Source organism: Narcine bancroftii, chromosome 4, assembly GCF_036971445.1.
Source record: "Narcine bancroftii isolate sNarBan1 chromosome 4, sNarBan1.hap1, whole genome shotgun sequence".
Lineage (NCBI taxonomy): Eukaryota > Metazoa > Chordata > Chondrichthyes > Torpediniformes > Narcinidae > Narcine > Narcine bancroftii.
The window spans coordinates 82,313,478-82,327,631 of NC_091472.1; the positions used below are offsets into that span (position 1 = coordinate 82,313,478).

A 14,154-nucleotide genomic window follows, 5' to 3' on the forward strand; every position below is an offset into this window, starting at 1 on the left:
AAAAATAATTCTCTGAGGGCCTCCTCATTCTTCTGAGATCCAAGGGGTTCAGTCCAAGAGCTGTTAGAAAGTTCCTCATGTGCTGATCCCTTCATTCCAAGAATCATGCTTGTGAATATTTTCTGAGCCCTCTCCAATACTAGTACACCCTTTTGTTAAAAAGGAGCTCAATATTGTATTCTGTACTCCAAGTGAGGATTCACCAGTGCATTGCATTCACCTTCTGCACCACCAATTCAACCAGGAGGTTAACCTTTAGAGTGCTCAGACCCCGAACCTCCAAATACCCATGCAGGGTTCCTGAACCTGAGTCCTCCTTTGAGTCCCAGAATCCAAGACCCACAGGGGACACAGGAAGATCTGGAAGAATGAATTCCACTAGTTCTAAGGTGCTCAACCAGAATAACCAGGCCCCCAGCCAGACTAAACTTGTAAAACATTGTGTTGCTGAATGTAGTCTGTTTTCACCCGCAGGTTCTCTTCTGAAGGAAGGGGTAAATGCAGTGAAATGGAATTCACTGTCTATGGTTAGATTAGATGGCTGACCTGCTCTTGGCTCTGCCTCATCAATCCTGATATAAACCCTGTTTTCCCACCTTACCTCCAATTTACCTGAAGACCATTGTAAATACCGGCTGTTAATTGTAAGCTAATAAAAGCCTGTTTGTGCTCCACACAATTCTCCGTGTACTATCAATCATGTTACAGCCACAAAGCCACTTAATTCGGCAATCCAAATCATTAATGTACAATGTAAAAAGTGGCCCCAACACTGACCCCTGCTGAACACCACTGGCTGGAAGTCAAACAGAACAGAATCCTTTTATTCGCACTGTTTCCTACCAATCAGCCAATGCTTTACCCATACCAGTATTTTGCTTGTAATTTCATGGGCTCTCACCTTGTTAAGCACCTCATGTGTGGCACCTTGTTAAAGGGCTTTTGAAAATCAAAATACAGGCACTCCTTAACTTATATTCATGTACCGTTCTGGCTGACCAATTGTATCTTGGAATGGATGCATGTTGGCATTGCACCGTATCTAGGTTATTGTTCATCAAATACAACATGGCGGCCACCAAGGCCAGCTCTTGTGGGAGGTTGGCCTCAGCTGCCAAACTCTTGTGATAGGTGTTATTTTCCATAGACAAGTCCGACTTTCACACGTAACACTTATTTGTTTTATTTTTTTCTTCATTTAAAAAATATGATCGTGTGTATGGATGGCCATAAGTTGGATAGGTGGTAAGTCGAGGAATACCTGTAAACAACATCCACTGCATCTCTTATGTTGAGTCAGATTGAAAACTTGGCTGAATGGTGTGTTCACAATAGCCTCACACTCAATGTCACCAAAACCAAGGAGACGATTGTAGACTTTAGGAGGGGAAAACCAGAGGTGTATGATCCAGTGATCATTGTGGGGCCAGAAGTGGAAAGGGGCAGCAAATTTAAATTCTTGTGAGTTAATATCTCAGTGGATTGTTCCTGTACCCAACATACTTTCATCATTGTGACAAAAGTATGTCAGCCCCCCTACTTCCTCAGATGGTTTAGTATGACATCAGACATCTTTGGGAAACTTCTACAGATGTGTAGTGGACAAACTCTTTGCACTATGAAGAAAATCTGCATGGAACACTGCCATGAGAGAGCAGCAGCAATTATCAAGAATCCACACAACCCAGGACATGGACTGTTCTCACTACTACCATCAGGAGAGAGGCATAATTGCTTCAAGGCTTGTACCACCAGGTTCTGGAACAGTTGCTGTTCCATCAGACTCCTAAACAATGCACTTAATCAGAGATTCATTTAAGGACTCTTACATTTAAGGAGTATTATTTATTGACAATTTTTTTTTTTATTTACAGTTTGTTTACATCTTTCTTTGTTAAAATTTTAAAGTTAAAAAAAAATTAGACATACAGAAGTGACAGGACATTTCGGCCTACAAACCTGTGCTGCCCAATTAACCTACAAACCCCCAGTATGCTTCAAAAAGTGAGCGGAAACCGGAGCACCCAGGAGAATATACAAACTCCTTACAGAGAGCATGGCATATGGTACTGTAATAGTGTGATAGTACAGACCTATCACCAATGTTTTAGTTACAGTATCTAGAGTATGTAATGACTGTTTACAGCGATTGGCTGAGAGCTTAGCCATGCCTACTGTCTGGGCCTTAAAGGGTTGTGTCCCTAGCCAGGTCGGATCATTCCGGACTGATTGGCCACCTGTGAAGAGCTCCTGTCTTTTGCTAATAAAAGCCTTGGTTTGGATCAACAAGTAAGTCCTTGGTTTGGATCAACAAGTCCTTGGTTTGGATCAACAAGTCCTTGGTTTGGATCAACAAGTCCTTGGTTTGGATCAACAAGTCCTTGGTTTGGATCAACAAGTCCTTGGTTTGGATCAACAAGTCCTTGGTTTGGATCAACAAGTCCTTGGTTTGGATCAACAAGTCCTTGGTTTGGATCAACAAGTCCTTGGTTTGGATCAACAAGTCCTTGGTTTGGATCAACAAGTCCTTGGTTTGGATCAACAAGTCCTTGGTTTGGATCAACAAGTCCTTGGTTTGGATCAACAAGTCCTTGGTTTGGATCAACAAGTCCTTGGTTTGGATCAACAAGTCCTTGGTTTGGATCAACAAGTCCTTGGTTTGGATCAACAAGTCCTTGGTTTGGATCAACAAGTCCTTGGTTTGGATCAACAAGTCCTTGGTTTGGATCAACAAGTCCTTGGTTTGGATCAACAAGTCCTTGGTTTGGATCAACAAGTCCTTGGTTTGGATCAACAAGTCCTTGGTTTGGATCAACAAGTCCTTGGTTTGGATCAACAAGTCCTTGGTTTGGATCAACAAGTCCTTGGTTTGGATCAACAAGTCCTTGGTTTGGATCAACAAGTCCTTGGTTTGGATCAACAAGTCCTTGGTTTGGATCAACAAGTCCTTGGTTTGGATCAACAAGTCCTTGGTTTGGATCAACAAGTCCTTGGTTTGGATCAACAAGTCCTTGGTTTGGATCAACAAGTCCTTGGTTTGGATCAACAAGTCCTTGGTTTGGATCAACAAGTCCTTGGTTTGGATCAACAAGTCCTTGGTTTGGATCAACAAGTCCTTGGTTTGGATCAACAAGTCCTTGGTTTGGATCAACAAGTCCTTGGTTTGGATCAACAAGTCCTTGGTTTGGATCAACAAGTCCTTGGTTTGGATCAACAAGTCCTTGGTTTGGATCAACAAGTCCTTGGTTTGGATCAACAAGTCCTTGGTTTGGATCAACAAGTCCTTGGTTTGGATCAACAAGTCCTTGGTTTGGATCAACAAGTCCTTGGTTTGGATCAACAAGTCCTTGGTTTGGATCAACAAGTCCTTGGTTTGGATCAACAAGTCCTTGGTTTGGATCAACAAGTCCTTGGTTTGGATCAACAAGTCCTTGGTTTGGATCAACAAGTCCTTGGTTTGGATCAACAAGTCCTTGGTTTGGATCAACAAGTCCTTGGTTCTTTCGACAAGCTCTTCAATTTTATTAGCAAAAAGAATTTTTTTTTTTTTTTTTTTTTTTTAATTTAATAAACGGGGTGGAGTGTCTGTCTCGGCCAGAAAAACTTGACATCGACCCACAGTCAGCTACAGTCTTCAAAGCCTTTAAGTTCTGGCTGTTGAACTTTGAAAACTTCCTGAGGCTCATTGAGGTGGAGGAGGATGTTTATGGTGTCCATGAGAGTCTACGAGAACATCCAGGATGAGACCACTTACACCGCAGCCATAAAGGTACTGAAAGAACTGTACGATCAACCAATGAACAGAGTTCATGCCCAGCTCGTGCTTGCGTCGAGGAAGCAACAGCCCAGCGAGTCCAGCAGGGCATATTTACAAGTAGTCAAGGCGTTGGGCAAGAACTAACTGTGGACAAAACTGCTGCCGAGATCACAAATGATCTCGTCTGGGATGCCTATGTGGCCGGGCTCCGATCGAATGAAGTGAGGCTGTGCTTGCTCGAACAAGGGGTAGAAAAACTAGAGGACGTAGCCCAGATTGCAATCACAATGGAGGATGCAGCCTTAAAGTCAAACGAGTTCTCTAGGGACTGGACCCCATGTTCTGATGTGAGTAGAGTGCCCTTCTACCCTACCACCCCCCGATATACTGACAGCCTGTCGGCTGCTGCTACACTGACCCCTGAGAACCCAAAATCTTATTTCTGCAGGAGGGACAAGCATGGGAGGGACAAGGACAGCAGGCCCAGTGCCCAGCAAGAAAAGCCAGGTGCCAGACGTGCCTTAAAAATGGCCACTTTGCTGCAGTGTGTAGGTCTAAAATTACCACCGGCAAACACAGTGCCTCGTGTGAAGCCCTACCGCCACTATCCCATTCAAACTCTTCTTCCCCAGAGCTCTTGTCCAATGAGAGCGAGGGCTCCCCTGCATGGCAACGCCTGATGTCACGGAGACGCCGAACCCGGAAGGGGCAGCCCACCCTCGTAACCATGTTGGCCCGCCTCTCACCCCCGTGCGGAACACTCAACCTGGCCTCGGTCCCGACTGTAGCGCCTGTTATTGCCATGGCCACGACCGGGGCCAACGCTACCACTGCTGCTGCCGCTGCCACAACCACAGCCACCCCCGGAGACGATGCTACCGCTGCCCGCTCCCCTGCTGCCGCTGCCCACACTGGCCTGTGCGGCCACCGTGACCGACTGGGGACCCGCCACAGCCAACCTGGTACTCGCCCTAGCGTCCATCACTGACAACCGCTGGGGCCCGACCGCTGCGACCGACGACCTAACCACCGCCAACCGCGAGCAACAACCCCCACTACTTACTGGTCATCTGCCGACATTGCCACAACAGCACCTCCAGGATTACCTCCAACCTGCTCCTGCAGTGCTGACTCCGTCTATGACATCATCCCGTTGCGTGACGTCAACACGCAGAACTCCCCTGTCAACAGGATCAGTGGCTGCTTCTATAACACTAAATCAGCAATGCTCTCATCCCCTCACTAAAGCAATGGAACTGATTAAAGTGCATGGACACTACACCAATTGCTTATTTGACTCTAGGTCAACTGACAGTTTTATCCGGCCAGATCTGGCCCTCTGTTGCGGACTTGACATTATCCCCACTACCCAGAGGATCTCATTAGCGACTAGGTCGCACTCGACTGGGATAAAGGGGTATTGCATCACCACGCTGGAAGTACAGAGCGTAATGGTCCCCCACTTCAAATTATTCATCCTTCCCCAATTGTGCGCCCCAGTGTTGCTGGGATTAGACTTTCAGTGTCAGTTTCGAACAGTGTCCCTACACTTTGGGGGGCCCCACGCCCCTCTCTCGGTCTGCCATCGCCCCACCCCTGAAGCACCCGAGCAATCCACCCCCATGCCCCGGGGTCACTCCTGCGGCCTTTCCACACTCGGGATTGCCCCGCCAGCACTCCGCAAGCCTCACCCCTGGCTGGAAGCCTGTGGCCACCAAAAGTCGGCAATATAGTTACGAAAACAGGCAATTCATTAGGATGGGGTGCATAGATGAGGGCATCATCGAACCCAGTTCAAGTCCCTGGAGAGCCCAGGTGGTGGTTGTCAAGAACGGGGTAAAGCTACAGATGGTGGTCGACTATAGCCAGACCATTAACCACTTCACACTCCTGGATGCGTACTCCCTGCCATGCATCACGGATGTGATGAACCAGATCGCCCAATACCGCACATTCTCCACCATTGACCTACGTTCGGTTTACAACTAGCTCCCGATCCACTGTGAGGACCGACCATTCATGGTCTTCGAAGCTGTATCAATTTCTTAGGGTACCATTCAGGGTCATGAATGGTGTCGCGGTCTTCCAGCGGAAAATGGACCGGATGGTGGACCAGAACGGGCTAACCGCTACCTTCCCGTATCTGGACAATGTCACCACCTGCGGCCACGACACGCAGGACGACGACGCCAACCTAGACAAATTTCTTCAAACTGCCAGTCGGCTGAACCTGACCTACAATTTTGACAAGTGTGTCTTCTGGACCACATGACTCGCGATTCTAGGTTGGTGGTGGAGAACGGGGTAGTGATGCCGAATCCTGACCACATGGGTCCCCTATTGGACTCCCCCCCCCATACCCAGAAAGCCCTAAAACACTGCCTGGGCTTTTTCTCATATTACGCCCAATGGGTTCCACACTACGCCAACAAGGCACGTCCTCTTATCAAGACCACCTCCTTTCCCCTTTCGACCAAAGCCAGAGCGGCTTTCAATCAAATAAAATCAGACATCGCCGCTACAATGCTGCAAGCGATCAATGAGCCTATCCCGTTTCAAGTCGAGAGCGATGCATCCGACTTCACCCTGGCAGCCACCTTGAACCAGGCTGGTCGGCCTATAGCCTTCTTCTCCAGAACCCTCTATGGTCCAGAGAATAGACACTCCTCGGTCGAGAAGGAGGCCCTGGCCATAGTTGAAGCGGTGCGTTGTTGGAGACGTTACCTCGCTGGGAAGCATTTACACTGTTGACTGATCAACGCGCGGTCTCCATGTTCAGCAACAGCCAGCGAGGCAAGATAAAAAACGACAAACTCTCCACCTTTAACTATGACATCCTGTACTGGCCTGGTAAGCTCAACTACCCACCTGACGCGCTCTCCAGGGAGACGTGCGCCAGCATACAGATGGACAGACTACAGAAACTCCATGAGGCGCTCTGTCATCCAGGGGTCACTAGGTTTGCCCACTTTGTGAAGGCGCACAACCTACCCTACACAGTCGAGGAGATTCGCTCCATGACCCGAGCCTGTTCGGTGTGCACTGAATGCAAGCCCCACTTCATCCATCCGGGGAACTCCCACATTATCAAAGCCACCCGCCCCTTGGAGCGTCTTAGCATAGACTTTAAGGGGCCCCTACCGTTGACCAACCGTAATAACTACATCCTTACGGCCATCGACGAGTACGCCCACTTCCCGTTCGCTGTGCCCTGCCCAGACACCACCGCCACCTCAGTGATACAGGCCCTTCACAATAACTTCACCATTTTCGGGTACCCCAATTCCATCCACAGTGATAGGGGTCCTCATTCATGAGCACAGAGCTGCAACAGTACCTTCTGGAATGTGGTATCACTTCAAGCAGGACCACCAGCTATAACCCACGCGGTAATGGCCAGGTCGAGAGGGAGAATGCCACCATTTGGAGAGCAGTTACATTGGCTCTCCGGTCTAAAGGTCTCCCCACCTCTCACTGGCAGGAGGTTCTCACTAGTGCCTTACACTCCATCCACTCCCTCCAATGTACCACAACAAATGCCACCCCCCACGAAAGGATGTTCCTTTTCCCGAGGAAATCTGAATCAGGAACCACTGTACCAGCATGGCTCACCGTCCCTGGCCCCATCCTTTTGTGACACCACGTCCAGCACTCAAAGAACGACCCCTTGGTCGACCGAGTGACTCTACTCCACGCGAACCCGCATTACGCCTGTGTTGAGTTCCCAGACGGGCGGGAGGACACTGTTTCAGTGCAGGACCTAGCTCAGGACGTGGTAGGCCCAACAACCCCCCCCCCCCCCCCCAACCCAACCTTCCCCAACTCTTTATTCCCCAGGCCCCGTGCAGGAACAGAAAGACCAACAGCACCCCAACAACCCAGGCCACCCTGCCGACAACACGGCTGGGGAGCTGAGCGAAGGAGCGGTCGCACCCGACGAGCCCGCTGGCGACTCCACTCCCGGCACCACGGTGGTCATGCTGGATGGTCAGACCCCCTGACTGCTACAGTCCTTAACCTCCCCCTTCCTTCCCTTCTCCCTCTTCAACCCTTCCACCCTAGGGTCAGTTCTCCAAGAAGGGGTGAATGTGATAGTACAGACCCATATATAGTTACAGTATCTAGAGTATGTAATGACTGTGTTTACAGCGATTGGCTGAGAGCTTAGCCACGCCTACTGTCTGGGCCTTAAAGGGTTGTGTCCCTAGTCAGGTAGGATCATTCCGGACTGGTCGGCCACCTGTGAAGAGCTCCTCTCTTTTGCTAATAAAAGCCTTGGTTTGGATCAACGTCTTTGGTTCTTTTGACGAGCTCTACAAATAGCATTGTGTTAACCACTATGCCAACAGTTTTTTTTGTCTCTTTTATATATGCATCTTTATCTTGAGTATAGTTACACTACTAATAAGTAGAAATTCTGCCTGGCCTGCAGAAAAAGAATTTCAGGATTGTTTGTGATGTCATGTTTGCACTCTGACCATAAATTTGAACTTCAACTTGATATCCATGCCTTGAAATTATCTTCAAGTAACATTTATGATCACAGTCAACTAAAGTTATGAGCATTTCAGTCACCCTTCTCTATGGCTTCCTGTTTATAATATTCTATCTGATGCTCCCAATGTGTGTCACACATTACTGTGCATGGTCCAATCCAGCACAACAACACCCAAACACATGGCGCATGCTGCAGCTGGCACTCCAAAACCTGAACAGACTGCACATGCTCCTGGAACAGCACATGGACACAATAACAAAGATGTCCTCAGAAAGCCAAATAAATGCAGGACACCTCCAATCACCACACAGATGAGTATAATATATTTGGTGCAAAAGAGGGGATCTAAATGTAGCAGTGGCCTTAGATGCTGAAAAAGCATTTGATAGATTAAAATGGGATTTTTAAATTTAAAGTACTTGATAAATTTGGATTGAGATCAATATTTGCTAACTGGACTAAAGGTTTATATATGGACCAGAAGCAAAAGTTGTAACAAATGTCCACTTCTTTTCAATTAAGTAGGTCTAGTTGACAAGGATGACCATGATCTCCAGTTTTATTTATTTTGACAATAGGACCATTAGCAGAATTGGTTCAGTCAGACCCTGAAATTAAAGGTTTAGAGTTGGCCCAGAGGAATGCAAGATTAATTTGTTTGCAGATGATGTAATAATTTATTTGATGGAACCAGAAAATTCATTGCATAAATTAGATTAAAAGAATATGGAATAGTATCTGGGTGTGAGGTAAATTGAGATAAAAGTGAGATTATGGCACTTACTAAAGGCGATTATACTCAGTGTAAAAGAGACTCAATTTAAATGGCTGTTGAATGGAATAAAATATTTAGGGATACTACTAGGTAATAATTTGGATAATTTATAAATAAAATTATATCCCTTTACTTAAGAAAGTTGAAGATTTTTAAAAAATGGATGGAATTGCCAATAACATTATTGGGGAGAATTAATTGTATAAACATGAATATATTTCCAAGAGTGTCATCTTTTACAAAGATTTCCTGTATCTCTTCTACAAAAATTCTTTCAGGAACTAAATAAATATGTAAAGAAATATATTTGGAAGGTCAAGATGTCAAGAATCTCGTTAGAAAAATTAACATGGAGATATGAATTGGGAGGTCTGCAACTTACAAATTAAAAAAAATATTATTGAGCCACACAGATGAGATTTCTATTTTCCTTTTATGAAGGAGAGAAACCAGCATGGATCAAAATAGAGGTGGATAAAAATCAGAAGATTTTGTATATAAATGGGAACCGAGGTTAAAATCTGATAAAGATACACCACTGTTGAAACATTTGATTAACATGTGGAACAAAGTAAATAATGAAGTGGAAATAAGAAATTAGTGGGTTAATTAAAATGCCTTTGATTCAAAATGGATTATACAGTTTACTATGAATAATAAACTTTTGAATATCTGGTTCTCTGAAGGAATTAGAAATATAGATTGTGATGAAGGATGAAATTTAATGTCATTTGGAAGGGTGTAGTGTGATGGCACAAGTGGGAAATGTGGGAAAAGGCCTCTCCTGGCAGAATTAATTAAAATCTGACTTTTAAAAACTTTTAAAAGTGAATAACTTTAAATTTCTTCTAAAGATCTCTAGCAAAGGCTAGAAGAAAATCTAAAGCTCAACCTGTAAAGAAAGTGGCTACAACAGAAGCAACAGTCATTGAAAAAACTGGGCCTACCTTGAGAATTCTACCTCCGCTCTGGATTTCTCTCCAACCTTGCTTGGTGAGAATTCAATCTCCTCAGAATTCAATTTCCTCAGGAAACTGATGAAGATGGCACTAGAGCACCGAGGAAGACTGCAGACAACTTGGGAACAAGTTGCTTGTTAGCTCATGCACACAACAGAAGCTGTCTGTATGGAGGATGCAGGCCATATGTCAACCAGCGTTGCTGGCCAGACTAGGGCCAGGCAAAGGGCTCATGCACAGGCTCAGATGCTGACAACATCAACAGAAGAGGAGATCAGAGTAGAAAAAGGATATGTGTCACAGTCACAAGGAGAGGAATCAGATGATGAAGGAATAAATCAGTATATTCAAGATAAAGTGGGGACATACTATGTTATTCCAGAACCCCTGGACCTCCAAATGTTTCATAAAATTTCTGAGCAAATTTAATGAGTGGAAAATAGATAAAAATTTGCAGAAGTAAGAACAGAATTTACTATATATTTGGAAGGTAGTAAGGAAGAAATGACTGTATGAAGACTGATAACAGCAAAATGTATAAAAATGGTTGACAAAATTAAGGTTCAAAAATTTAAAGATTATCAAGAGTGTCATATGGAAGTCAAAGAATGTAAAGATACAGTTAATAAGATAGAAGATTCTTGCACAGCATGGGAAGTTTCAGAGAAAAGACTTGTTGCAAAAAAGTTTATATGTTGGAAAATCAGAGCTGAAGAAATAATGTCAAAATTGTTGGATTTACTGAAGATTTTGAAGGCACTAATTTAGTACAGTTTTTTTTCCAAAATTGGTTACCTGAAATTCTGGGTCTGAAAATTTTCCAAACGGACTGGAATTTGATAGAGCACAGAGTTCTTAGGGAAAAAAACATATCCAGGACAATTGCCATGGTCTATTTTGATTAAGTGTTTACATTACCAAGATAGAGAAATGATATTGAAATTGGCAGTTCAAAAAGCTAGAGAACAACAAGGTCCATTAATGATTTGGAATAATAGAGTATTCTTTTATGCAAACCTGAGTAATGCTATTGTTAAGAAAATAGATGAATTTAATCAAGCAAAACCAATTTTACAGAAGAAAGGATATAAATTTGCATTTAGATATCCAGCAATCCTTAAAATCTTTTATGGAGAATACCATGCCCAATTTTTTTCTAATGAATCTGAAGCTTTGGAATTTGCTAATTCATTACTGAACAATAAGCAAATTGGAAGCCAGCATTATTCATCTCAGCAAATGAAAAATAACCAGGATAAATTGAGAGAAGAATTTTCAAAAGAAAGTCAGAAGATGACTGAAACTGAAGTTGAAATTGATGATTATCAAGTCAATAGAGATCTTGAAGTTTATCATACTTAATTGACTGCTTGATATTGTTTTTGATATTCTGTCTTGGGGAGGCAAACTCTTTTTTACTGTCTTCTTCTGAGATTTCATGCCACTAGTGGTGAAAACCACTTCCCATAATAAAGGGGTTTAGTGCCGATTCTATCAATATATTTTTTTTGGGGGGGGGTTATATATTTTTTTTAATTATTTGAGGATTTCCTACTTTTATATATTTGGAGATGCTGTTTGTTTTTAAGATTGGTGCTGGAGCAGAGAGATGCCAGAGTGGAAATGGGAGTCAAATATTTTTGAAATTATATTATGGGGATACATAGTTTGAATTATGTAACATTTAATGTGAATTGGCTCAATAATCAAATTAAAAGGAATAAAGTTTTACTTATATTAAAAAGTTAAAAGTTGATATTGCTTTTTGCAGGAGGTTCATTTAACAGAGAAAAACATCAAAATTTAAAGAGAAAAAGTTATGGCTGCATCTTTTAATTCTAAAGTGAGTGGAGTAGCTATTTTAATGAACAAAATGTTGCCATTTAAATTAGAATCAGTGGTTACCAACCCTGTGGAAGATTTGTTTTGGTAAATTGCCAAATTTATTTGGAGTTTTGGATTTTTATGAATATTTATGCATCTAATGTAGATGAGAAATTTATTCAAGAGACTTTCCTTAATCTTGCAGAGGCAAATGAAAATTTAATAATTGGTGGATTTTAATTGTTGTTTAGAACCAAATGTTAAATAAATCTCAAAAATCTTTAACAAAAATAAAAACTGCTAAAATAATTCTGACCTTAATGAAAGATTTGAATTTAGTGGCGATTTGGAGAAAATTGAATCCAAGGGAAAGAGATTATTCATTTTATTTATATCAATTTGATTCTTATTCTAGAATAGATTTATTTTTAATTTCAGATCAATTGCAAAGACAAGTTGTATATGCACAATATAAACCTAGAATCGTATCAGACTCAATCTGAAAGTTATTAATATCCTGTTCAAATTTTGATAAAATTGACTCAACTTATAGATGGAGATTCAATTCTTTATTATTAAAAAATGTTGACTTTTGCAATTTTATAAGAAATCAAATACAAATGTATTTAGATATAAACAGCAATTTAGTTGATAATAAATTTATTTTATGGGAATCATTAAAAGCTTACTTATGAAGACAACTAATATTAAGAAAGATTGTCTGAGAGGTAGATAAATTCGAGAAAGAAATCGTAACTTTGAAAAAAAAAATATGAAAAGGTTTGTATGAGAAAAAGAGGATAGCACTAGTAAATAAGAAAATTCATTATAATTTGATACAGGCATATAGAACAGAGAAGTTAATTGAACAAACTAAACAGAAATATTACAAACTGGGAGAGAGAGCACACAAGGTTTTGGCTTGGCAATTGAAAATGGAACAAATGCCAAGAATTAATAATGCTGTTAAAAAGAATTCTAAAATTACTTATCAATCATAAGTCATAAATTATTATTTTTAAAGAATCTTATACCAAGTTATATACATCTCAATCAAAAAACAATCAAGGAAAATTAACAAATTTTTACTTAAACTTCAGGCTTTAAACTGCCAAGCTCCTAAAGATTTAGATTCTCCCTTTATGTTGAAAGAAGTTAAATACCATGCAAAATGGTAAATCTCCAGGTGAAGATGGATTTGCTTGTGAATTCTATAAAAAAATTAAAGATTTGTTAACGTCTTTATTAATGAAAGTATTAAAACAAGCAACTCATTCATTACCAGAATCTTTTTACAAATGCTATTATAACAGTAATACCTAAGAAGGACAGAGATCTATTAACACCTGTATCATATAGACCTATATCTTTATTTAATGTGTATTATAAGATTGTAGCTAAAGTTTTGGCAAATAGATTGAATTAATATTTACCAAAGTTAGTTTATTTAGATCAATCTGGATTTGTTAAAGAGATAATCTGCCGACAATATTGCTAAATTAATTAGTTTAATTTATACATCTCAGAAGTCAGATTTAGCCTTAATTTTATCATTAGATGCTGAAAAGGCTTTTGATAGATTAGAAAGGAATTATTTATTTAAAGTCATAGAAAAAAAATCAGTTTGGACCAACATTTATTAATTGGATCAAGATTTTATATAAAAATCCTTTGGCAAGAGTAGTTACTAATGGACAAATTTCTTTTTCTTTTACTAGATCTGCCAGACAAGGTTCTCCTTTGTCTCCAGCATTATTTGTTTTGGCATTTGAACCATTGGCACAATCAATAAGACAATATGTTAGTATTAGAGAAATTAAAGTCAAGAAGGAGGAATGCAAGATTAGTAGGTTTTGCTGATGATGTTTTAATTTATATAACAGATCCTGAAAATTCATTATGTTCATTATATAAAACATTACAAGATTATGGAGAAATATATGGTTATACAATTAATTGGGACAAAAGTGAAGTTATGCCATTAGTTGAGGGAGATTATGATTGATGTAAGCCAATTGCTCAATTTAAATGGACACAAAATCCAATTAAGTTACTAAAATTGATAAAAATTTATATAGTTTATACATGTTTAACTATTTACCCTTATTTAGTAAAATCAAGGAAGATTTAAATAGTTGGAATGATTTACCTATAAATTTAATAGGATGAGTGAATTGTATTAAGATTAATATTTTCCCAGGGATCCAATATCTATTTTAATCCATTCCTTGCTAAATACCTCAAAAAATTTTAAAGATCTTAATTGTTAGAAAATTTTTATGGAAAGGAAAATGGCTAGAGTACCCCTGGAAAAATTAACTTGGAAATTTGAATTAGGTGG

At 41.1% G+C, this 14,154-nt stretch overlaps 1 protein-coding gene and 1 long non-coding RNA gene across 3 annotated transcripts in view; one reads left to right on the forward strand and one right to left on the reverse strand.

Annotated features, from left to right (window-relative positions):
- aplf (aprataxin and PNKP like factor) overlaps positions 1-13,807 on the forward strand; it is a 146,776-nt gene extending 132,969 nt beyond the window's left edge. The window contains exons 12-14 of one of the 2 annotated variants that reach the window (XM_069931779.1): positions 9,885-10,023; positions 11,761-11,832; positions 13,532-13,807. In XM_069931779.1, the coding sequence (XP_069787880.1) occupies positions 9,885-10,023; positions 11,761-11,796 (175 nt within the window). In that variant the 3' untranslated portion in view covers positions 11,797-11,832; positions 13,532-13,807. The remainder of the gene's footprint in view (positions 1-9,884; positions 10,024-11,760; positions 11,833-13,531) is intronic. The other variant, XR_011355850.1, reaches the window with a different exon arrangement.
- LOC138760755 (uncharacterized) overlaps positions 1-14,154 on the reverse strand; it is a 42,614-nt gene that overhangs the window by 24,560 nt on the left and 3,900 nt on the right. The window contains exon 2 of the long non-coding RNA XR_011355852.1: positions 12,977-13,024. This is a non-coding gene — a long non-coding RNA (uncharacterized lncRNA). The remainder of the gene's footprint in view (positions 1-12,976; positions 13,025-14,154) is intronic.